This window comes from Pantherophis guttatus, chromosome 1, assembly GCF_059756535.1.
Source record: "Pantherophis guttatus breed Tessera chromosome 1, ASM5975653v1, whole genome shotgun sequence".
Lineage (NCBI taxonomy): Eukaryota > Metazoa > Chordata > Lepidosauria > Squamata > Colubridae > Pantherophis > Pantherophis guttatus.
In genome coordinates this window covers 298049108-298076085 of record NC_142063.1, presented here as the reverse complement: position 1 = coordinate 298076085, position 26978 = coordinate 298049108, and the positions used below count along the sequence as shown (strand labels likewise).

The 26978-nt window shown below is 35.9% G+C and overlaps 1 protein-coding gene across 1 annotated transcript in view; it reads right to left on the bottom strand.

The window, feature by feature from the left end:
- The window catches only part of USH2A (usherin), a 458447-nt gene that overhangs the window by 339562 nt on the left and 91907 nt on the right, over positions 1 to 26978 (bottom strand). Inside the window, exons 14-19 of the mRNA XM_087891378.1 lie at positions 26074 to 26237; positions 19409 to 19567; positions 14017 to 14511; positions 12440 to 12712; positions 10956 to 11113; positions 4838 to 4982 (exon numbers count right to left, since the gene is read on the bottom strand). Of these exons, the coding sequence (XP_087747504.1) occupies positions 4838 to 4982; positions 10956 to 11113; positions 12440 to 12712; positions 14017 to 14511; positions 19409 to 19567; positions 26074 to 26237 (1394 nt within the window). The remainder of the gene's footprint in view (positions 1 to 4837; positions 4983 to 10955; positions 11114 to 12439; positions 12713 to 14016; positions 14512 to 19408; positions 19568 to 26073; positions 26238 to 26978) is intronic.

Genomic DNA, 26978 nt, shown 5'->3' with positions numbered 1-26978 from the left:
GTGCAATCTAGAATAGAATGGTTTACTGGAGATTATATATAATTGTTTTGACAAAGAGCCTTTAAGCATTCTCCATTAATTTAACTGTAACTGTAACTTTAACTGTAATGATTAACTGAACTACATTACATTCTCACAAGGATGTTATGACCCATGAGGTGCTATGTATCAATATAGCTTAAAGTCTGTATGGAAGAATGTGGAATTGCACAAATACAAATAATCTAAAAGTCTATATATCGGTTTTCAATGTAACTTGTCATGTATTTTTATTTTCTAAGAGCAATTTGGTTCAAGGAAAGAGCAGATTCAGTACCGTTATTATCAGACATTCCCTGATAATAAGCCCTCACCCTAAAATAAGCCCTCCTCCAAAAATAAACCCTCCCTGAAAATATTTAAATGCATGCACAGCCAGCCCCTGCCATTTCCTCTGGTTAGAGTTAGGGAGACAGAGCTGGAAATCAGGTAAGACAGCAAAGAGGAGCCCTGTCTTGCTTCACATGCTCCAAAATAATAAGACCTCCCTGAAAATAAGGCCAAGCACTTATTGCTTATTTCGGGGTTCAAAAAAATATAAGACAAGGTCTTATTTTCATGAAAACATGGTAGTATCCTGCCTAATTTACTAAACTGTAGCTACCTTGCCAGAATGTTGTTTTTCTTTGTGTAATCTTTATTGCTTGCTTATGATTAGACTAGAATTAGCCATGAGTTCCCATAAAAATATAATCTGTATTATTTCAAAGGATAGACATAATCAGCATGAGTTGATAGTAGCACTGAGGTGTGTCTTGGTTTTACCCCTCCGCTATAATATCATTCAATTGAATGACCTCTAAATGTTTAGTTCATTGATTCAGAATCGCAATGCTAGGACTATCTAATCAATAACATTGTTTATTTCAGGTTCACATAAAGGAAGTCTATTAGATACAGGCCATTTAAAGTTTTTACAGTATTTTAAATTAATGGTCGCTTATGAGTACTACTGCATAGCTTCACTGGCAATGATAAATATCTAGAAAAAACAAATACATGAGGATGAACAGATTGTTAAGCAGCAGTGGGAATTTGGACATTTGCTTGTAATTCAGGTATCAGAGTTTTGTTTGTATATTCTGCACACTGTATGCGAATGATTTTGTATTATTTTATTATTTTTCTTAATATTGGAAATAAGTTCTCTAAAATGCTAATAGTAAATTCTCATGCTGATCCTAGTCTTCATGACAATGCAAACCAAAGAAAGACAGAAATATTCACAAATATCACACAAGCTCTTTCCTAGCTTGGTTGTGACAATACTCCTATCTGTGCTGGGCTTTTTTGTGGCAATACCTACACAGATGGACCTGTCAGCCCCCCTGCATGTCTAAATATTCACTTTTATTTTGACACATGAGCAAGAGACAATAACTAAATGGTTATCTTCCCTCAGCCACCAGCTGTTCTCACTGGCAGCACAGGCAGTAGGAAGATTTGCATGAACTTCAGACCTGATTTTAATAGTGATATTCAGTGATTTTTCATTGAAAAACAATTACTCAGGTTTCATGGCTATTGCCTATCACTTTTTCTGAATTTACTTTCATGTGTCAGAAATTACAATAGTGTAATTTTCTTCCAATATTTTCAATTTAAAAACAGATGGCTAAAAAAGAAAATATGTAAGAATGGAATAAATAAATAAATATATATGATATAACCTTCTAGTATGTCCAGAGTCTGAATTCTGGATACAAGAGATACTATTGACTCCCAATGGTTCTGCTGAACTCTTGATTTTAATAAAACTTCAAACTCTGTTTCTCTACAATTCAATTTTTTACTTTCTCTACTAAGAGAATGGGAAAAACAGCACAATCAACCTGTGTGAATAAGGAAGTGGTTGGAAAAACTCAGATGGTTATCTCTGATGTTATTTGTATTAGTTTGTAAGCTACCTGGTCAGACAGATATTAGCCATTTAACTAGACATCATGGTAATAGACAAGGATCATAAGAGAGCAGTGATAATAGAAGTAGTGGTGCCAAGGAACAGCAAAATCAGGAAGGAGCGGATATGGAAAAATAAAGGCCGAAGTGATCCCAGTGGTAGTAGGAGCACTTGGGGCTATGACTCCTGAGCGGGAAAAATGACTCCAAGAGATCCCAGCAACAACATCAGAGCTCTCTGTTTAGAAGAGTGGATAGGAACTCTTAGAACACTCAAACTCTCAGGCATCTTGTAGAGGGCCCAATATTGAAAAAGACACATACCATCCAGAGGGGTAGGAAGGGTTTATATATACTTGTTAATTGCCTTTTTTCTTGTGCATCTTAATTAAGCTAAGATGTCTATTTGTTGGCTTGAAAGAAATTAATTTTGAAGAAATCAATAGGCTGTCAGGCTTCAATGACAATCTGATAAAATCTGATAAAATTCAGATTTTAAAAATGACAAACTGGCTTCTTCTTTAATAAAGATCCTATATAAATTGCATTATTTACTGTTTAAGCTGCTCAGCAGTAGAAATTCATAAAGTTGACATTGAAAAGTGACAGCTGGGTTCAAGAATGATATGAATTGTAGCCTCCTACTTCCCCAATTAAAATGGAGGGTGGAACCATAACAGTGGTGGGTTTCAAAATTTTTTACTACCGGTTCTGTGGGTGTGGCTTGGTGGGTGTGTTCTCTTGGTGGGAAGGTTACTGCAAAATCCCCATTTCCTCCCGAACAGCTGGGACTTGGGAGGCAGAGAATAGATGGGGGCAGGGCAAGTCAGAATTTTTACTACCAGTTCTCTGAACTACTCAAAATTTCCGCTACTGGTTCTCCAGAACTGGTCAGAACCTGCTGAAACCCACCTCTGGACCATAAGTAGCAAAACTGTTTGCAAACTATAGTATTTCAGTATTGTACTTTACTTAGCAAAGTCCCACAAACTCTTCTATGCAAAAAGAAAAGTTGCTTTTTCTTTGAGATGCTAATTTTTTATGTATAATGATTAACTTGACAGGAAGACTAAACGACAATCTCCAAATAAAAAATGTATTACTTATTTGCTATGACAGAGATAATCTTCTCTTATCATAGAAAAGGCTGTAAAGTAAGAAAATAAATTTAATGCTATAAGATTATGATGTACAAAGTTGCATCGTATTGAAAAGTATGTCATTCTCATAATCATAGTTACTATAGCTCATGGGTGTCAAACTTGATCATGTCACATGACATATTGCGATGTATCGTGATGGTTTCTTGTGAAGCCAGGGTGGGAGTGGTCTGTGTGTGACACATCCAGCCCGCCAGTTTAAAACCCCTGCTATAGCTGTCAATGCAATCCTGCTATGCAATTGTATTTTTATATATTGAGTTATAATCCCACTGAATTTGTGTAGCAAGGCATAAGAACTGTTATTTTGGGAGACTTGATCTGTTATGAGGAAATAGTTCAATTTGGGATACGAAAAAATAACTTTCATCTAATATCAAAGAAGTAACATTGCATATATAAAGTGTTTAATATTTTTAAATATTGTAAATAAAATATAAACTAAATATATATTTTAGAAATGGCAGGCAACATCCAAAGTAAAAGAGATGTATGGGCTACAATATGAAGGCAAGAATGATAAAAAAAATGTGTTCAGTATTTATATAGCAAAGTGTGCAACATAAGCAGCAATACAATGTATGATTAACATGTTGGTGAAGGACTGAGCAAATTTAATTCACATCATTGAGTTATGGAAACTCAATGGCGGCTTTAGGTTTGTTACTGTCTTTCAGCCCAAATAACCTCATTGTATAGTTATTTTGTGAGAAAAAGGAGGAAAGAATGCTAAACGTGTCACTTTGAGCTTCTGGAGGCAAGACGGGAAATAATAACATACTTTAAAATATATGTCACAGATGACGTCTACTTCAAATATAAAGGCTAGTTTACAAGAAGCTCCTTCTGGTCAAGGTCATATATACCTGGATTTTGACACTGCATTAAGCCATAGTATAGTTTTGCTGATTTTGGTTTAGCTATTGTGCTTTGTGAAATATGGTTTGTACCTTAACTTTATCCAGATTTAAAACGTGGCATGGTTAAAACAAATGAAGACCTACCAAAACAGATGATTTAACCATTACATTCACAGGATGTAAATGCAGGCCCACATTCAATCCAAGCATCTCCAGCTAAAATAATAATTTCAAATGGGCAAATAGGTAGTTTTCTATATAACAATGATTGATAGAAAAAGCACCAAAATATCCCTATTAGCTGGCAGCATAAATATCCCTGTAAACCTAATGAATTTGCTGCAACAAAGTAACACCAGTGTTGTATGATTTTACTATGATACCACAATAGGCATCCAAAGGAAACAAATTGTTATAGAAGGGCTGCATATTAATTTATGTATTATGCAGTTGTTTATTGATATGATCACTACAACTCGCAACCTTTGTAGGAAACATTAAAAAACAGGGCAATTGACTTAATTAAGAAAAGACTTAATTAAATCTTTCTACTTTATTATAAGCTTAGCCCACTTTAGGCACAAAGCCAACTGAGTCACCTTGGGCTAGTTACTTTCTCTTGGCCTTAGGAAGGAGGCAATAGCCAACCACTTCTGAAAAAAACCTTGCCAAGAAAACCACAAGGTATTTATTATCCAGGTAGTCTCCAAGAATCAGATGGAACTGAACAGAAGAAAAAAAATGTAGAAAACACACTATATTTTTTAAACTTGCAATTAATCAGTCACATAATAAAAAGCATAACACAGCATCTCTGTAGTAGCCTCTTTAGAAAATTATGAACAGCTTTACACATAGACACCTTCTCTTTTCCCTTACCAGCAGCTAAAGTTTGTCCCATTCCTGGCTTACTGTCGACACATCCAATTCGATTGCAGAGAGTAATGGTAAAAGAGTATGTTTTGTATGGCTCCAGTCCGGTCATTACATAGGATTGTTCATGTGCTTCAGCAACATACAAAGGCTGCAAAATAAAGAGACTCAAGATGTCTAGTCTGGGAGCGCTTCTCTTACTTTATATGAGTACATAGCATATTTAACAATAAGTAATTGGTTGGCCAGGGTTTGCCAAGCACCATTAGCAGAACCAGCAATATTTTGAAAAAAAAAGTTCAACATGCTATAGAATTAAATTATAATACGTTCATCATGATACTTTATGAGGTAATAATCCAGTTCCTGAGTAGACAAATGAGGGGAAAAAATTATTGCCTCATAAAGCTGTAGAAGAGAGGAATTATTTGTGCAAACTGTACAGATTATGCAAGAGAGTGGTATCACTATTATGTGATGAAATCTAACCAACTTGCAATGGAATCAGAGAAAGCATATTTTAAAATGAGGACATGCTGCCTTTTAAATAGGAAAAGTTATCATTATTATATATTACAACCAATAGGCACAGCACCAGAAATGTATTTTCTTCCTTAAAATACCTTAAATGAAAAGCATTAAAATGGAAAAATGGAAAGGAAAGGAAATATTGAATTAAAAAAGTTTATTCAATTAGACTGAGAAAACTTTTTTATCATCTATTCAAAAAGGTGAGTTTGGATCATCAATATCATTAAATGCATATCATTGTTGAAAGTGTAACAAATCATTGGGAACAATGTGCATATATTGGATCCCTTAGGTATTTTTTCGAGAAGATTCCTTAATAAAATCCCTGTACCTTTACCATTAATATATGAAGGCCCTTAGAGAATAATTCCATATTCTATGTCAATGGAGCTGCCTTGTATGAAAAGTTCTGGGAGAATCATTAATTAGAACGAGAATGAACATTTTAATTGTTCAAACCCAAAAAGAATACTTTACCAGCATGATTTCAGGGAAATGTTAGGGTGTTAGCAATTTTATTTTTTGCTATGAGATGAACGCTTTTCAAGTTTCATAACAGCTATGAATCAAAAAATTGCATAATGCAGAAAATAATATTAATATTGAGAAGACAACTGTAAATAGCAAAGGAGCCTCTGCAAAGGAGCTGAAAAAATAGTAGGCAACCGAGTTACCTGCTGTAAGAAGATAGCATAGACTGACTACAAACAACAGCATAACAAACTAGCAACAATGGTGCATTGGAAGATCTACAATAAATACCATTTGTCTGCAAGCAAGAACTGGTGGGACCATAAAATAGGAAATTCATAGTAAATGAAGCTAAATTGCTTTGAGACTTCAGAATTCAAACAGACAAGCACCTGCTAAATAACAGCCCAGACTTAGTAGCTATCAATAAGAAAGAAAAAATGAAATAGTGGACATGGCAATACCTCCAGACAGCAGACTAGAAGAGAAAGAACTGGAGAAAAATGCAAAGGCCTGCAGATGGAAATACAACTGTGGCAAAAGAAACCAAAGGTAATGCCAGTGGTAATAGGCACCTTGGGTGCAATCCCAAAACAACTGGACCAATACCAATGCCACTGCCATTGATAAAATCACCACCAGTCAATTACAAAAGGCAGCATTACTTGGAACAACTTACATCCTATGACAATACCTTTAACACCATCAAATACCACCCATTAGCCTATTCCAGGTCCTTGGAAAGAACTTAATAAATTGATTAAAACTACCAGACCCATTCTAAACATTTGGCTGACTATGCAAATAACAACAACAACAACAACAACAACAACAACAACAACACAGTTAATTGTTCAGCAGCGACATCAAAATGAACTTTGGACTTGAAAAATGTGCTATATTATCCATGCAGCAAGGAAAAATGGAAAAAATAGAAGGAATAGAACTGAGAAATGGAAACATAGTACTAATGGTTTTACCATTACCAAAGGATGATGGTTACAAATACCTAGGCATATTGGAAGCAGATAACATCTTGAATGGAAAAGTCAAAGAGTCAACACAAAAGGAATACATCAGTAGGGTCCGCAAAATATTAAAATCAAAGCTGAATGCTGGAAACATAATTACACTTTTGAATGTTCAGTTGACTGAGTTTCATGTTTAATGAATAATGATAATAATAATAATAATAATAATAATAATTATTATTATTATTATTATTATTATTATTATTCTACGCAAAATGAGTTACAGGGCTCAACTCCTTCTGCTAGGCAGCCAGGGCATGGAGCTGACAAGCTACTGGAAGAAAAACCCAAAAAGCGAAAAATCTGGACCAGGGAAGAAAACACCTCTATTATGAAAGCTTACTATCAGTCTGAACCAGCAAAACATGGATTTCAAAAAAGAATGTATCAGATTTGGAAGATGAACCATACGGACTGTGACACCAGTGAACAAAGGTTAATGGACCAACGACGTGTAATCCTAAACCACAAATTTTTCACTACAGAAGAATTAATAGCAATAGAAGAGAAAGCAATTAATGGTCTGAGTACAACAACAAAGAGGAGTAACATCAAGAATGATTTCCAGACTCAAAAGCAAATTGAGGAAGAAAGGGAAGAAGAGGATACTGAAATGGATGAAGATAAAGAACAAGGAAGCACTGAAGAACAAACACCATCAGATAGTGCTCAATTAGCTGGAAAAATAAAGCACCAAATGGAAGATGATGAAAGAACACGTTTGCCAAAGCTGAACCAAGTGAACCGGAAAGAATTGAGAAATGTACTAAAAAAGATCAATGAGGCTATGCAAACTATTCGAACCACTACATTAGCCAAAACTAACCAACTGATGTATGCAGCAGCTGTCATAACCACCAAAGAACTGGGGTTGAAAATACAAAAGAACCAAAGAGGCAAGAAGGGGAAGCCTAAGTGGAAAATTCGGTTAGAATTGAAGATCAAAAAAGTACGTGGAGATTTGAGCAACTTGAAGAACCTAAGGCAAGGTCAGCTAAAGAACAAGCAGGTCAAAAGCAGCCTGGAAGCAAGATACGATCTAAGGAATAAGGAGATTGCAATAGTAATTGAAGAGCTGAAGCAGAGGGTTGTTGCCATTGCTGAAAAGATTAAAAGGTATGAAAACCGAGTAACTCAGTTCAAGGAAAACTCACAGTTCAGAGCAAATCAGCACCAGTTTTATAAGAGTTTAGAAAATGGAAACGGAGTAACAACCAATGAAAAGCCTGATAAAGAGAAAGCTCTGAAATTCTGGAAGAATTTGTGGGAAAACAACAAGAAGCACAACAGAAATGCAAAATGGATCAAACAGGTTGAGGACTCTATTAAAGTGCATAAAATGGAAGACGTGAAAATAACAAAAGCAATGGTGCAAAGACAGTCAAGAAAAGTGAAGAACTGGAGTGCACCTGGACCGGATGAGCTGCATGGCTTCTGGTTAAAGGCACTTACAAGTCTGCACAAAAGATTGGCAACCCAGATGAACCAGATCCTAAAAACACCTGAAAATGATGGATGGATGACAACTGGAAGGACATTTTTGATCCAAAAAGATAAAGAAAAAGGAAAGGACCCTGGAAACTATAGGCCAATCACCTGCTTGCCAACAACATACAAGCTTCTTACTGGTATCATTGCAAACCAAATCTATGGATACCTGGAAAGAAATAACTTGCTTCCTGTAGAACAGAAAGGATGCTGCAAAAACTCAAGAGGAACAAAAGATCAATTGCTGATCGACAAGATAATCCTAAAGAACTCAAAGAAAAGACGAACCAACCTGTTCATGGCTTGGATAGACTATAAGAAAGCATTTGATTCAGTTCCCCATAGCTGGATCAAGAAATGCCTGGAAATATTAGGCATCAGCAGCAACATACAAAAATTCATGGAATCTTCAATGAACCTCTGGAAAACAAAACTTATGGCTAATGAAGAAGAACTGGGTGAAGTTGAAATTAAACGAGGCATTTTCCAGGGCGATTCCCTTTCACCCCTACTTTTTATACTCTCAATGCTACCACTGACAATCATTTTGAAGAAGATGAACTGTGGATACGAACTTGCAAAGAAAGGACTGAAAATCTCGCACTTGATGTACATGGATGATTTGAAGCTGTTTGGTAAAACAAAAGCTGAACTGAATTTATTAATTGAAAACACAAAAGAATTCAGCCAAGACATTGGTATGCAGTTTGGAATTGACAAATGTGCAACAACAGCAACCAAAGCAGGCAAGATCATAGAAGAGGATGGAATAGAACTAGAGAATGAAGAAATGATAAAGGCAGTAAAATCAGAAGAAGGCTACAAGTACTTGGGGATTTTAGAAGCCTCTGACTTAATGCATAATAAAGTCAAGGAATTAACTTCAGCCAAGTACATTCGACGAATTCGCAAGATATTAATGTCCAAATTGAGTGGAGGAAACATCATAAAAGCCATAAATACCTGGGCTATACCTGTGATTAGATACTCTGCAGGAATAATTGACTGGACCCAGATGGAGTTAGACAATTTGGACAGAAAAACAAGGAAGCTTATGACAATGAATCATGCCTTGCACCCTAAAAGTGATGTTGACCGATTATATTTACCAAGAGCAGAGGGTGGTCGAGGACTCCTACAAGTAAAGCAGACTGTGGAAGAAGAAAAATGCAGCTTGAATGGTTACATCCAGAAAAGTGAAGAACCAATGATTAAGGAAGTAAATAAAGGAGGCCTTTTAAAGACAACTAAAACAAAAGCAGAATATAAGAAAGAAGTAATTGAGCAGCGAGCTGAAAATTGGAAACACAAAGCTCTGCATGGCCAATACTTGAAAAGTATTGAAGGCAAAGCTGACCAGAAACTAACTTGGAACTGGTTAAGATCAGGAGTACTGAAAAAAGAAACAGAAAGCTTTATTTTGGCAGCTCAAGAACAAGCCCTAGCCACAAACTGTATGAAGGCAAAAATTCAACATGTTACCACCAACAGCAAATGCCGCCTCTGCAATGAAAAAGAAGAGACAGTTGACCATCTGATCAGTGGGTGCAGCAAAATTTCACAAACTGACTACCTACAACGCCATGACCGTGTTGCTAAAATCATTCACTGGAAATTGTGCCAGAAGTTTAGATTTGAGTACAGCAAAAACCACTGGGAACATCAGGTTGAGAAAGTTTTAGAGAATGAGAAACTCAAGATCTTGTGGGACTTTAGGATTCAGACTGACAGGCACTTGGTCCACAACACACCTAACATAACAATAGTTGAAAAGAAAAAAGTATGGTTCATTGACATTGCAATACCTGGTGATGCACGAATTGAAGATAAGCAGCAAGAAAAAATCACAAAGTACCGGGACTTACAAATTGAAGTTGAGCGACTGTGGAAAAAGAAATCGTGTGTTGTCCCGATTGTAATTGGAGCCCTCGGAGCAATACCCAAAGGGCTACCCCGCTATTTAGAAATTCTAAATTTGCCGAACTTCAACCTTTTGACTCTACAAAAAACCACCTTACTCGGAACAGCTTACATCCTCCGACGATACCTTAACAGTTCCTAGGTCCTTGGTTAGGACTCGAGCTGCTGAGCTATTAACCAGCCTCAAAGGCTGTGAATCTCACTAAAGATTAACCAAACAATAATAATAATAATAATAATAATAATAATAATAATAATAATAATAATAATAATAATAATAATAATAATAATAATATCAGTTGAAAAAAAGGAATGGGGAAGGGTAAAACAGCCCATATCCAATCTTTTAGGCATAACCAGAAAAATAGAAAATGGTATATCCATATTGGGCTTATTGAATATCTTTTCAGAATAAAACCACATATTTATGTTCACAAAGGGCAACTTAACTTCAGAAGAGTCTTTCAAAAATCATTATTTCCCTTTGACAAGAATGCAAATAAATAGTCAGATCCACCTTGGGCAGTTTGCCATAATAACTTTGATATCTCACTGTATTTTAATAAATCTAGGCACTGCTCCATTGGCAAATTTCAATTTGGCATAGCCATAAAGATTGGGACCACTTTAGAGGATCCATACATCAATAAGCAGAGAAAACAGATTGCTAATAACAATAATACCTGAGAAAACATTGGCAATATTTTTTGTTCAGTAATTACATTGACGCTATACCCCATCACTTCTCCTCTTGCTTCATTATCTCGTGGCTTTTCCCAAGACACATTCAGAGAATATGGTGAAAGAGGGAATACTGATGGAAGTGGCATGAATACAGGAGCTAAAACACAAATAAATGTGCTAATTTATCATAAAATAAATGAACAACATGTGTCAGGCACGTTTTCCCACTATATTTGTAAAATACCATCTGTTAAACTTGATAAAATGGCTCTTTGCATCCAATTCCTAAATAAGCAGCTTGTAGAAATTAATTTTCAGGACTAAAAGGAATTTTCATATTTTTTTAAAGCTACAACTTCAAAGTAAACATTTGCCACCTTATAAGCAAACTCTTGGATCTTTTTTTTTTTCTATAAGGCACAAACCACCACTTAAATTTTAAATACAATATAGGCTTCATGTAAAGCACAGGCTTATCTTGACTTGGGAAAACCTGATTAAAAGGAAGACTGAGTAATTCAACAAAGTACGGTACATTTAATTACTGAGAAGCTTGGAAGTGCATATTTCTGCCTAGTGTCTCTCTTTTTCTCTCTCCCTGTGTGTGTGTTAGTGTGTGATTTAATTTTATGACCTCCAATTTTTTAAAGATAATTCCGTGTTTTAGAACTTATTCAGGCACCATTAATTGGCAGTGTTTTAGAAAGACTTCTTATATATCACTCTTCAGAAAAATCTGCTGGAGGTTTTAACTTCACAAGCAAATGAAAGTGAAATCCTTGGCTTGAAGCTATTATTTAATTTGCTCAGCCAAAAAGTGTTTTGGACTTAGATACCCAAGTAGTAGAATTAGTAAGACTAGTTTTTCAATTCTTCCTATCAATTCACATTCCCTTCCTAAGCTGCCTCAAATTTACCTAAGATTTGTAGAAATGTCACAACCAGGAAGACTCTTGATTGCAAATCAAGGCTAAAGTTATATAAACAATTCATTGCCCTCTTGCAGAAGTTGTGGAATCTGTTTGTATCCTTGGTAACCTTTTTTTCTGCTTTGAGAAATTCTAGCTTTTAGCAAATTCTCATGAATTAATTTTCAGTATAAATTTAATAGAAATCAGTGGATTTAGGTAAGTTTCTTAGAGGTTTATTTATTTATTTAAATGAACACAGTAAAAGTTTTTAGCAGCTAAATATCATTAGTCAAAATAAGTAAAGTGAGTATGAAGTCACTGGAAATCAATATCTGCCTGTTCTAAATCTTATATTGTAAAACCAATATATTGATATTAGAGATCATGTATGACTTCCATTGAAAGCCAAAACCTTACTGTCTGCCCTATGCCACTTTTTAAAAACTTAAATAAAAAAAATAATGACATTTTAGACTTAAACCCCAACTTAAAAAAACAAAAACAAGCAAAAAGTTTTGAAAGCTCTTTCTGAAATATTAATCTAAATGGTTAATGTAAACTCCAATAATTACCTGCCTCTGCTGTTCTTTGCAATGTCCAATTTGAAATTGTGCTGCCAGCCATATTGGCTGATAAAACACGGAACTCATAGTCTGTGAATGGCTCCAAATCAGTGATGACAGTACTAGTTACAGGTGGTGTCAAAGCTTTCTCGTGTACAGAGTCTTCCACTGGATGAAGATTAAACCATCCATTGCTTTGAAAAACACAGTTCTCAGGAGAAACATGACTTCCATTGGATTGTACACCTCCTTTCATATATAATTCATACGTAATAATTACACCTAGAAATGAAAGCAGGCAGCTTACAAAACAAGTAATGTATATTTCTTTGAAAATATTTACATTTCTACTTTTGTCATTACTATCTAATGCTGAAACTGGTGTGACTCAAAGTATATTGCCTAACTCATACTCCCAAACATGCATTTGCGAATAGTTGTTCCTTGGTGGAAGTGTGCCAATATCAATGACACTAAGGACCAATCATCATCATCATCATAACTTTACTGTCATTGTACTTGTATACATAGTATACCCCTACAACATATAAACATAACCTATATACTCTTCAACCTCTGAAAAGGACAAAATAGCCCTTCAGAATGTGAAGGCCTCTTGAAATTAACTTTTAAATGCTTTACGGTTTCACTTCCTATTGAATAATTTCCTATTTAATAATAGGAAATAAATTCCAGAAACTAGCAGTTGAAAAAATCCAACGCTGCAAAGGGTCAACACTGGGAAGAAACCTTCTATATAGAATAAGAAAGAAAACTTTGATGGAAATATGCAAGAACTGTTACCTAGACAAAAGGGGTGAAACATTTTTTTTAAATCTAGAGCAACATGATAACATTCAGAAGTGACTCAGGAAGATGCCTCAGGAAGATACCTCCCAAATTTCCTGGAGTATAAGAAAAAAGAGGAGGGACAGCACAATCAGATTTGCAAGATTCTGTTATTACAACTACTTTCAAATCTTTCCTGTAGAGTTGATTTCTGGTCTGGGTTACTTAATGGACTTGACACTTTCTCTTTTAAGTGTTTAAGGATAGCAAGCGATAACATACATATGCAATGAACTGCCTATTATCTCAACAATTATTTGTAGACCTCCATGAGTTTTATTTCTACTCCTGAAAATTATAGACCATAAGTATGCATTCTCTTAAGTAGAAATTAAGCAGTTAGATCTTTGGAAGGAGAAGTTATATTGCTAGTAATGTGTGACATATTATCAAAAGAACATCAGATCTATTATACTGAGTCAACTCAGAAGTCTCTCCATTCCAGTACTAGCTAGCAGAAAATTTCAAGTTGGTTTTTCCAGCCCTATCTAGAGCTATGGAGACCAACTACATGCAAAGTGTGTGCTGTACCCATGAGATATTCTCCCCTTTCTATATGTGACCACAAATGAGGTAGTAAATGGGGGCGGAGAGAGAGAGGGAACAAATCTCATTGAGTCTTATACACATTGCCTTCATGTATCCAAGGGACTTATTCTGTTTTCAGGAAAAATCCCGATAATATATAGATCCAGTACAATTCTCCCCAAATTGCTGAATTAAACACAAAAACTTACCATTGGCTTTCCTGGGTGGGAGCCATTCTACAGCCAATTCAGTAGAGCTGATATTTTGTATGACTGGAGGTAGCTGCTTTTCAGGAGGTGCTTGTGCAGTAACTATTGACAGTTGCTGGCTTAGCAAACAGCCTCCACTAGTACAAGCTTGAACGTAAAAGTTGTATTTTGTAAATGGAACTAAATTCCAGATAGTTATAGAGGTCCCCAAGCTTTCATGCTGGCCACAAGATTGATGTTCAAATGAAGAAATGCATGTCAAAATATATTTCTCTATTAGACCAGTGTCATTGGATAAGGCTGTCCAGTTAAAAGAAATAGAATAAGGTCCAACAGGAAAGACTGGATTTAAATGCAGATTTCCTAGAGGTATCCCAGGTTGTGTTCTGTAAGTCAACTCAGTACTTCTTGTAAATCCGTGGATGTTGCTTGCTTCAATGTAATACGTATAGAAGGTATACGGAAGTAAATTGCTATCAACAAAGACCTGGAGGCCTGAATGAAGTATGTAAACATCTTTCATTTATTTTTACAGTATACATTAAACTATAACTTGCATTTTAGACTATAGGTCTTATAAAATGACAAAGAAAAGAAAACAAAGCTGGAGAATATTTATTAACCAAACTATGACAATCATTTTAAAAAGAATGTAGTAAATAAAATGCTGAATAGTTAAAACTTAGCAAACATCTTTGCTTGCTTCAAGCCATAGAGCTAAAAGACTGACTCAGGAAAATGAGCCCCAAATCCCAGGATCTGAATCTTTTGGAGCCTTGTGTGGAGAAAACTTGCTGAGAAGGAAAAAAAGGTGTTACATTATACTTGTCAACCCTGAAATGCTGTATTTTAAATCATTACTGAAGAATCAACATAAAGCTTAATTTAAAAGGAAGATATATTTTACTATCAATTTCTCCTCAACCATTTAGCATAAACATTAGTAGAACTGTAAAATATAAAATGTCAAGATCTTTGCCTTTTACTTTATGAGCATTAAATACTTTCCTCTGCATTTTGTTTCTTACTAGACTATTGTTAAAGTTGCAGCCAAGCTCTTTGGACTGCGTCTCTAATGTTACAATGACTTTTGCTAGGGCTGCATTTATTCATATGTGCATGTGCTGGTTTTTGTTTTCTTGTGTTTTAATTATCTGAAGCAAGTCAAATATAATGTTGGATGTTAGTTAAATTTACAATAAGTATAGTAATAAAAAAACTTTTTCTTTTACAAATAAATAATATTTTCTGGAATTAATCTAAAGCATTATGGAGTAAACACCTAAAATGAGATCTTCTAGATCAGGGGTGTCAAACTCAATTTCATTGAGGGCCGCATCATGGTTGTGTTTGACCTCAGGGGGGCCAGATGGTCATGGCTGGGGTGGGTGTGGCCAGGGTGGGCATGGCCAGCTTGACATCACTCATGTCAGGAGGCATCTGTGGTGGCTGGGGTGGGGCGGGGGGATCCTCCTGCAGCCTTCTGACAGCAAAAATGGACCCCAGAAGCTCCACTTTTGTTGGCTGTGGCACTGCGGGCTGGTTCTTTGCTATTTCCAGGGCAGCCCTGCGGGCCAGATCTAAGCACCCTGTGGGCCAGATTTGGCCCACGGGCTTCGAGTTTGACACCCCTGTTCTAGATCAAACCAACAATTTCCCTTGGTAAGGAACTCAAGTAGTTCAGAATTGTCCTGAACAAACAGCAGTGTTTCTCCAACATGTCTTGGAAGAGTCCATAATTTAATGTCAGAGGCTTTGCTTTATATACTCAAAAGCTCAAGCTCAATCATTAGCAGTTCAAAGATTCAGGTAGCAGGTCATGGAAGAAACCTCTCCTTAAGACTCTGAACAGCCACAGCTAGTCAAAGTAGATATACTGGGCTAAGTGGACCAATAGTCAGATAGACATCATTTTCCCACTAGTGACTTATAGTGTCTTTATAGCATCAGACAGCCATTGCTGAAGTGATATAAAGCCTGTCCTCATTATTATTATTTTCACGCAGACATGGCTGGCCTAAAATAATGTTTCTCAATCTTGACAACTTTAAGATGTGTGGATTTCAAAAAGAATTGAAGACTACATTGCATAAAGTTGCCAAGGTTGAGAAACTCTGGTCTAAAAGATCAAATAAATTGCTAAAGAGGAAATGACCAGAGTATGTACTTCTAACCTTACTCATGTCTATCCTTACTCATATCTCAATATAATTGATAATCAATATTCATAGGAATGAATATTTTTAACTGCCTGGAATGAAAGTCAGTAGTGCACAAAAACGTTTCTGCTCATCTAACTCTTTCATCTCTTTCCTTTGTCACTTCCCTGCAGCCACTGCAGAGGATTGGGGAAGATTTGGAAGGCCCATGTTTCACTGCAGGGGAGAAGGGTTAGCAATGCTCCAGTGGATGGAAGCATTTCCATCAACAGAAACATCCCCACAGAATGAAAGCATTAAAAAAAGAAAAACAAACTAAGAGTTAAAGGAGAAAGGTTTCTTTGGAATGCACAGGAAGTTCTCAACTTACAACAGTTTGCTTGTTGCAGAATCCAATCTGGGTTGGTCACTCGGACCAGAGTTTTTGTGTTCCAAGCTTGCGGATTCGTGCTGGAGCCCATTTACTTGGCTAGAGAGAAGTTTCCCTGAAGATGAGTCCCAGCACAAGTCTGAAAATTTGGAAGACAAAAACTCTGGTCCCAGTGACTGACTCAGATTGGATCCTGAAACATTATCCTAGGATATATATATTTACTTTCATTCATGAGTTTGTTTAGTGTCTGCTCAAAGTTACAACAGCACTGAAAAAAGTGACTTATGACCATTTTTCATACTTATGATCATTGTAGCATCCCCATGGTCACATCTGGATGCTTGACAACTGGTTTATATTTATGATGATTTCAGTGTCCCGGGGTCATGTGACACCCCCCCCTTGCAACCTTCTGACAAGCAAAATCAATGGGGAAGCCAGATTCACTTAACAGCCATGTTACTAATCTAACAACTTCAGTGATTCACTTAACAAATGTGGCAAGAAAGATCATAAAATGGGACAAAACTCACTTAACAAATTTCTCACAAAATTTTGGGCTCAATTGTGGTTATAAATTGAGGATTACCTGCATCTATTTGCATTCTTGCTTTGATATGAAAAACTCTAAACATAATTTTGCTCTGACTCTAGAAAGCTATCAGTTAAATAAGCAAGGTTTTGAGGATATTAAGTGACTGATTGTTGTCACCAGGGTGATAGGGGTTATTGTTTTTTATTGTTTTTTATATCAGGTTTTTCTTTGTAAGCCACCCAGAGTCACTGAGAGTTGGACAGCCATATATATTTTCTTAAATAAATAAATAAATAAATTCATAACTTTCCTTAACAAATTGGCAGCTTTTATATCTGTAATTTCACACTGTTATTCAAACTAGGAGTTCTATGAAGGCAGAAGTCTTTAAGTGGTTGTGTGTAATATAAATGCTATATACATCCTGAGAGCAGCCATAAATGTAAGAATTTTGTAGCATTAACTCAATTTACAAAGGTTTCAAATAATTATGTTTGTCAAAAATCTCAAACTATTTATCTAGCCACATAAATACATACAAGTTCAGTTTGGGTCCTGGAAATTATTGATATCAGTCTATGATTAGACAAGTAGTACTTTTAATTATTGTAACATTAACTGCTTACTCTGCTAATGAATCTTGAAAAGACACCCACAAAATATGGGAGGCAAGAGGTCCTGACTGGTACAGAGCTGCACATTGGTCTCAAAGTTTAGGAATTTTGTCTAGTTGCCAGCACTATTCAAAGTGTGATATAAACACCTAGAAGTTTCCTGCCTAATTAAGACCCTTGAGAGTGGACACATCTGCCTTTTGATGAAAATATGCAGAGAGCAGATCTCTTAGGCAATGGAAGAGGCTGTTGGACGTATATGGTGTTATATTTGTGCTGTGTGAACTAGAGGTGCTGGAGGTCCTCTTTGCATCCAGCCACAATGGAAAGAAGAATCTGCAGCTTGATGGCTCAGTAGAAGCAAGCATGATTAGAAAGAGAGATCTGCAGAACAGATTGGCTAATGGACTGCTATATTCAGAAGGATTGACTGGGAATCAGTGACGAAAGCTTGACCAACGAACTGGAATTCAACAAGCGATTTCCCCCTCTTTCCCTTCTTGTCCCCAGGTTAAGTACAGTAAAGTGATGGTAGTGAAGCTGTCTCATGAGTGAGCATTTAAAAGCAGAAATAAAAGTAGAAATGATAGCAGTGTTTCAATATCTAAGGGGCTGCCACAAAGAAGAGGGGGTCAACCTATTCTCCAAAGCACCTGAAGGCAGGACAAGAAGCAATGAATGGAAACTAATCAAGGAGAGAAACAACCTAGAACTATGGAGAAATTTCCTGGCGGAACAATGAATCAGTGGAACAACTTGCCTCCAGAAGTTGTAGATGCTCCAACACTGGGAGTTTTTAAGAAGAGATTGGATAACCATTTGTCTGAAATGGAAAAGGGTGTCCTGCCTAAGCAGGGGGTTGGACTAGAAGACTCTATTATTTTGTAATTCTGTAAATATAGAATGATTGAGTGAATCAGGGAGGGAGCATTTGGGACAGTTAAGAACCTGCAAAAAGTTCTGTAAAGAAATGTATCTATAATTTGATAAGCTAAGGCCTGTGTGTGTATAATGTAATCGTATACAGACCCACAAATATACAAATATTAATTTATTAAATGTATATTAATTGAAAAATACTGAAACAATAGCCACCAATGTAACCTAGAGGAAATGTTTGTATGTTTGTATGTGCAACTACAAGTCAGAAAAGTTCTTGTCCTTTCCCCACTCTATTCAGTTGTAAGAATATCCTTTTTTTGTTTTAACTTTCTCAGTGTATTTATGTCAAACAGTATATGCCAGGATCCAATTATAATTGTATGAATCCTATGTATAGCAAACTAGCATAGGGTATATAAAATAATAAAGCATTCTTTGGTATGTGAATGACAAAAATGTAAACATTTTAGGATCTGAGCTGCTTTTCTATACACAGAAACCTAATATATCAAGAGTTTTTTTTTAATGGATTGAATAAATAGGCTAGAAATTTTTTCACACATAACATACTTTATATCATGTTGATTTAAAAATGCAGCAGCAACAGTAAATAGATTGGGGTCAAAAAAGAAAATGTGACTTTAAAACCCACAAAGAAAAAGTTGAAATTACATTTACTTGATGTGTGAAAAACAACAGCCAAGATATTATATATGTGGAAGAACATGTAAAACAATGCTCCAATCGAGAATAAAATGAATAATGAATTAAAAAACACTTTTGAAGTAAGCAAACTATAAAGGCGTATATCATATTAACGAGCACTCACTGTAAGGATGATAGTCTTCTGTTGTGTAGATCTGAGTCCCATTTCTGTATAGTTTGTAAGCAAGCCAATTTGAATTGGGAGAATCGGGTGGATTCCAAGTGACTCTGATAGCTGAAGAATTTACAATCTGTCCTTTGGGAGGAGGCTGCTGGGAAGGAGCTAGATTAAAATGAAGATTGAAAGGGAACAATTGCCACAGTTTAATAAACTAACATGCATCCTGCTAGGGAAAAGATTCTTACCAAGCCCCCAAATCTATACTTCATTAAGAAGGCCTACCATTTCGGGCTTTTCTTACAAGAAAGCTTTAGCATAATTACAAACCAAATTTGCATGTCAAACTAGTTACCTAGCACAGATAGGTAACTCCAACATTTCTGGTTTGGCAGACTGGCTGAGGTGGTGATGGTGGCAGGGGGCCAGGGGAAACGGGATGATTTCATGCATGCACATGCATGTGCATGCCGCTTTCACAAATGCAGCTTCGAACACATGGACACACACTCACCCAACACTTCCTCGTCTAGGGATGGGGGTTGTGGACCTCTGACCTAGCATATATTGGAAATTATAAATACAGAAAAATGCCATTCACTGGATGAAACCTGAGAATGGTTAGATACTATTTTATCTCCCCACACTAACATAATGCATGCAGGTTGAATTCAATTTTCTTCAAAGGAATCTCTGCATATTGTCCAATGCATCATTTGATCTGGAAAACTACAATAGATCCCAAGGTTCTGGAAATTATTTGGAGAAGTGCTTTATAATATGTGGAAGTGGTCTAGGACAACCACCACAGCCAACTTGCCACAGCCAATTTGCCATGGCCAACTTGTTACAACCAATTCACCACAGGATAACTTGCCACAGGACAATTCAATGCTGTACTAATTGTTTAATTCAGGTACTTTTATTATTGGTGACCATGTTTTCATCAAAATTATTGTAACTCTTGTATTTCTGAATTGACTTTCTTTATTTTATTATTATTGACCGCGGTTCCATCAAAATTAATTTAACTTTTGTATTTGTTGAATTGTCCTGTGGTGAGTTATCCCAAGGCAAGTTGGCCACAGTGAATTGGCTGCAGTGAGTCGGCCATGGCGAGTTGGCCCATTCCATGTGGAAGTGCATATGAAGCTCCTCCCTTCAAACCATGGTTGAAATGTAGAACATTGGACATTTTCTGAAGCAATAGCATGAGCCTGAGAAATGATGCTACTTTTTCAATGATTTGAAGAGAGGGATTTCAAAAGTGGTTCTGTATATTCCTAATATAATAATTTATTAATCAATTAACCATATTAGGATACAACAAATGCACCAGCTAACAAAGGGATAAAATAATGATAAATATAACAAAGTACAGTACAAAGTATATCAAATAAATGCATGTACTGTATACATATGACCCTGATCTGTTCTATGTACGATAACAAGCTCTTAGCTGAAAAGCTTTAACCAAAAACTTGACAGTTCTGCTGACTACATATTTAGTATCCTGAAAGAGGTACAACAATTTATTGTTGAAGTTCCAAGTTTGTTTTTGTCCATATAGTTGCAGCATATAATTGACATTCAAGCAAGACATATATAATACCTTCTATATCTGAAGCTCAACAGATGCACTTTCTGTCATCATACAGCACATAGTTAAATTATCCATACTTTATCATGGAGTCCAGCAATTCAAATCTGGCTCTGATAAGGACTATTTTTGTCAGGTATTTTTCTATTTGGAACATCATTTTATCCTGGCTAACTTTAAAAAATCTAGAACTTGCAATCAGCAATACATCAGTTTGAGCACTAATACTCCAAAGTGTTTGAAGATTTCCTTGGCCTCGTATTTGTGGTTACCAACAATAGATACTAATTGTGCTTTATGGTCAGACATTAGAAAGTAGACCTCATACTCAGGGACAAAATAACTATTGCCTTTCAGCATTACCATAACATTGGTTTATACATGAATAAAAATATAATATTTCAAAATAACTTCATTGATTTTGGCTTCAAAGATACATCCACATAACAATGGTCAGCACATTATCAAATAGATAAATCAATTTCACCCAAAACAAGGGTTCTATATTTTTCTTACAGTCATCCATAATGCTGATCCTCCTTTAACTGTTAAGTATGAAGGCTATTCCCAAAATAAGAGATATAACACAGGCTCAGAATTGACCAGTTACCAAGAGCTAGGATGTTCTAGCATAATTTTATTGTTTAATTAAAATCACTTTCTTATTAAAATAGGGAGCTTTACCAAGTACTAAATCAGTCAACTATATTAATCAACTCCAGCAGACTGAAGAAAATAGAGCCTTGTGGCTATGGTTGTCTTTATAAAACATCTTTTCCAGCCTTTTCTTCCTGGCATTACAGTTAAAATTAAAATTTATATTCCTATTTAAGATTACTAGTCTACTTTTAAATTTTGAAATTCTTTATACAGTTTGAAACATAATTATTAGGAAAGGGTTTTTTTTTGTTATCATTATGAGTAGTAGTATTACTATTCTATCCCTTAGGCTTATATAAGAACATCATTTAATATCAACTCTTAACTTCCATAATAATCAGTGTGAAACAAAGGCAATGACAGAAGATTGGGTTGGGTTGGGTTCAGTGGTGGGTTGCCCCCAGTTCGGACCAGTTCACAAGAACCGGTAGTAAAACAGGCGTGAGGCCTTGCCCACTGCCCCGGATGTCATCAGAAGCACGATCCCATTGTGAACTGGTTGCAATGGTAAGTAGAACCCACCCCTGGTTGGGTTGGGTTGGAGTGGAGTGGAATGAAAGAGAAGAGAAGAGAAGAGAAGAGAAGAGAAGAGAAGAGAAGAGAAGAGAAGAGAAGAGAAGAGAAGAGAAGAGAAGAGAAGAGAAGAGATTTATCTGGCTAAGTAAGGTTAGACACACAAGGAATTTGGCACAGAAACACTCCATGTACTTGCATATTACAAAAATGAACTACATTTCTATTTGTTCTACCTTAGTACAAATTTAAGAATTTCCTCCTTGGCATGTTAGCTACCACTGTTCACTTATATAGGCTCTTTCTTTGGGATGTAAACCTATATATAAAAGTTTTTTTTTTACCTTAGTTGTGGATAGGGACATTGTAGATAGAGAGAATAAAGAATAAATCTCTTACAAGCTCCTTGAAGATGACTTTATCATTAGCAATGATAGCAGCACAGCATCTTCCTTCCTTCCTTCCTTCCTTCCTTCCTTCCTTCCTTCCTTCCTTCCTTCCTTCCTTCCTTCCTTCCTTCCTTCCTCCCTCTTCCTCCCTCCCTCCCTCCCTCCCTCCCTCCCATTTTGTGTTTGATTCTTTTTTTCTTCTTCTTACACTGGAAGTAGCATCAAGCAAATAACATTTGAAAATTCAGAAAATTACCTTCCTCAACAACCCAGATTCTGCTGCACTTTCATGGTTTGTCAGTGCATTTCTTAAGAGCGCAACTGATGCTATAAAGCAGCGCTACGCTCATAGTATTTATAAAACTACTTCCTAACCTTTAAAATTTGAATTATACTACATTGCATTTTCCCAGTACATATTTCCATCAAACTGCTTTTGATGTCAGTTTAATGTTTATCTAATAGAGTACAAGAATATAGTATGAGAGTTATACTGATGAAATAGATTATATGATAATTTTGTCAAAGAGAAGGGTTTCTTTGTATATGACTAATATATGTAATAATTAATTATTTTACTGCCACTATATAAGATTCTAATCTCCCTTAAATTTTATTAATTTCACTTTGAAAGAATAATGGAAATTACATAGAATTAGACAGAGGAAATCAGCAACAAAGGGAAATTATTATGTAAATCCAGGCAGATTAAATATTGCCTGCAATCTAAATATGGGAACACAAGATCTTCATGCATGTCAATAGCTATAAAATTTATACATGTCCCTGCTGTATCCAAAGCCTTGCTTTTGTAAATTCAGAAATTGGAGCTACAACCAGTAATTCTGAGTTCATGATTGTTACCTAGATATTATAGTAAGGTGGACGAGGTGGGGAATGAAGAGAAAACCTGAGGTACATTCCTCTCATAATAGCATGAATATTATTTTAGAATGAGTACCATGTCTGTAAATGCACAATCAACCACAATTGAGAATTAAATATTTCTACATGTTTAAGTAAAAGGATGATGATGTAGTTTTAGTTGCACTGGACCTGGGCATGTCTGCAGCAACCCTGATACTGATATAGGACCTATGTCCTCCTTTGATTGTCTGGATGGTAATTTAGAGGTGGTTAGGCTGCCAAGTTCTGGAATTCTATTCAGTTCAGTTAATGTACAGCTGAGTCTTAATATAATGGACTTCTCAGCTCTGAGAAACAGAATGACAGTTTGCAAACTATTACAAATTCATTGCATCTGCACATTCCTCTTTCATCTAGAAAATGGGTAGCCATCCCCCCACTGCATCAACAAGTAGATAGCAAGAAAATCTAGGAATGTCCACCTTACTTAAAAGCAAATGGGGTACTAAAGTAAGGACTTCCTGGTACCACGTTTTCTGTACTTTAAATCCATTTCTACCTCTCAATAAATCCAGTTAATAAGAGTTAGTCAGAATCTAGTTTTCTTTTTAATTAGTGGCTACTACGGTCTTGACACTTGTAACATTTCTAATCAGAGGTAGCCCCATTGAACTCAATGAAACATTTTTGGTAAGCATGAATAGAGTCATGGCAATGCATGAACCACAAGAAAGTACTCCTGTGAAAGCCTTTTTTAAATCATTGGAAATCATATCCATGTCTTTTTTATCTCCAATATCTCTTGGTGTATTTTGCAAATATACTCAAATAGCTTATTTATATTTTATTTATTTGTCAAATTAATATTCGACTGTCAACAGCTCAAATTTAGAAAACAAAACAAAAGCAAAAAAATGTTAATGACTAAAAGAAAAAGAAGCTGGCAATCCTAAACAGAAAATAGGTGTGTTACCCCCTATATGTTCTCTGGAAGAATCCCACGTGCAGCTTATTCTGAAAGGCATCAGACGTAATTGAACTTCTAATGGGAGACCATTGCAGAATAATATCTCCAACACAGAAAAGAAACATTTCTGAGCTTCAATACCCTTAACTTCATGAGATGGAAAATAACCATGTGCTTCTCCTGGTACAATCAAATTGGTGGGGATGATTCCTTGTATTTAACTTGGGAGCCAAATCAGAAAACACATAGTTTATGTATTTTGTTCAACACTTTAAATTGTACTTGGAAGCCTACAGGATGCCAATGCAGGCCAACAGTACACATGTAATGTAATAACTACTATTCAGCATCCATACTTCTGAATTTTACCGCAAATGAAGCTTCTGGTTCATCTCTGAAGGCAACCCCATGTGGTAATGTAAATGGGAGATGATGAGAGCCTGAGACATTGTAATAAGGTCCTCACATGGCAGAGAGAGCCACAACTGGTGCACCAGCTAAAGCTCAGCCAAAGGCCCCTGACCAAGTCTTTCACCTGCTATTGAGCAGGATCCAAAAATCCAGGAGGTTTCCCAAGTGGTGGACCTGCTTCTTTGGTGGTAGCTCAACCAGAGGTGGGTTTCAGCAGATTCTGACCAGTTCTGGAGAACTGGTAGTGGAAATTTTGAGTAGTTCAGAGAACTGGTAGTAAAAATTCTGACTGGCCCCACCCCCATCTATTCTCTGCCTCTCAAGTCCCAGATGATCGGGAGGAAATGGGGATTTTACAGTATCCTTCCCCTGGAGTGGGGTGGGAATGAAGATTTTACAGTATTCTTCCCCTGCCACGCCCACCAAGCCACGCCCACAAATCCATGCCATGCCCACCAAGCCATGCCCACAGAACTGGTAGTAAAAAAATTTGAAACCCACCACTGACCTCAACCCATCCAGAGTAGGATTATAGGGGAACTCTGATGAACAAATAGTATGTCTGCCTTGCTAGGGTTCAGTTTAACCTTAGTTTTTCCCATCCAAAGCTTCACAGACCCCAAGGCAAAACTTCAGTGTTTATTCATACTTGTTACTGTAAACTTGTAGTAGAAGTAGCATTAGCAATCATAGGTTTGGTTTCCTAGTCTAGGCTATCTTGAAGGGCTGACATTGGTCTTGCAAATCTCAATACAATATACTTCTCCCCTCCCTCCCTTTATCTTCATGAGAATTAGAGAGGGTCAAGTCCAAGATATTTTCTCAAATTACATTTTTTGCCTCAGACTCAATTTTTTTTTCATTTGACTGTTTTCTTGTTTGTTGCTCTTCCCTCTATTCCTCAAGGTAATTCCTACATTGCAGTTATACAGTTAGTTTTTTGTGTTCAGTTATTTTTACAAAGTGAGTTGGTTTTAACCAATTGCTTGCTGCATAGAGTCATTGCTGTGAGTTGGGAATCCATAAAAATAAAATAAATAGGAGTGAAGTCTGGGCAAAAGTTGTCTAGCATCTCTAGATACAAGAGGGTTCTGAATGTTATATATAGAATTTCAAATTCCATAACGTCTATTAATATTGGGGGATTAATTCATTTTATTATGAGCAATATCAATTTTTAGAATTAGAATTATATTGTTATAACAATAATTAAACTAATAATACCCATTCATCTGAAAAAAAATGCAAATCAATAACCACTCACTTTTACTGCAGCCAAATAGGTTGTGGACATCCAAATTGCTAGCATTGGGAACACAGTTGTCACATTTTAAGCCAGCTGCAAATTGTTTACACATACATTGTCCAGTAATGGGATGACAAGTCCAATTAATAGCTCCAGCAGGATGACAATTACAATGCTGACATCTATAAACAAAAACAAATCATGAAAGTAATGAAAACACATTAACAGTTCAGTTAGACACAGTAGCGCTTAATTCACTGGCTTCTTTTAACTAACATAATTAGTATCACAAATGAAGAACTTAAGAAACTGAACTCTGGTAAGGAAAAAGTTAACTATATTTAAATAAAGAGTTGTGTCCCAAATTTACACTACTGTACATTGTTTTTTCAAGTAACCACTGATCTTAAATGGTGCAAATCCATGGTGGATTTGCAAATGTTAAAAACAGTGGAACAGGCTATAGAGACATAAACAGTTGTTCAAATGATCCAGTCCCAAACTATATAAGACTTTGTACATCATATTGCCATTGTATTGAAACAGCTACATTGATCACTAGTTGCTTTCTGAGCTCAGTTCATATGCACAATGTTTTATCTGACTAAATGTGGTGTTAAAAATGAGTAATCAAAGATGTGGAATGTCCCCTTGTCTGTTAAATGTATTTACAGATTAAATGTATAATGGTTGCGGTGATTTTAGAAGTATACATGTTGGGAATATAAAATGGATGTGTTACTAACTTTGCTACATAAGCCAGGTCATTGGCCAAGAACCTGAATGATTTGCTATAAATGTTAGATAATTCTATGGACCTGAAAATTAATATTTCAAAGACCAAGGTGGGTTATGTTTTACAAGAGAAATTGCAAAACATTGTAAAGTTATACATAAAGGAAGATAAATTAGACTAAATAGAT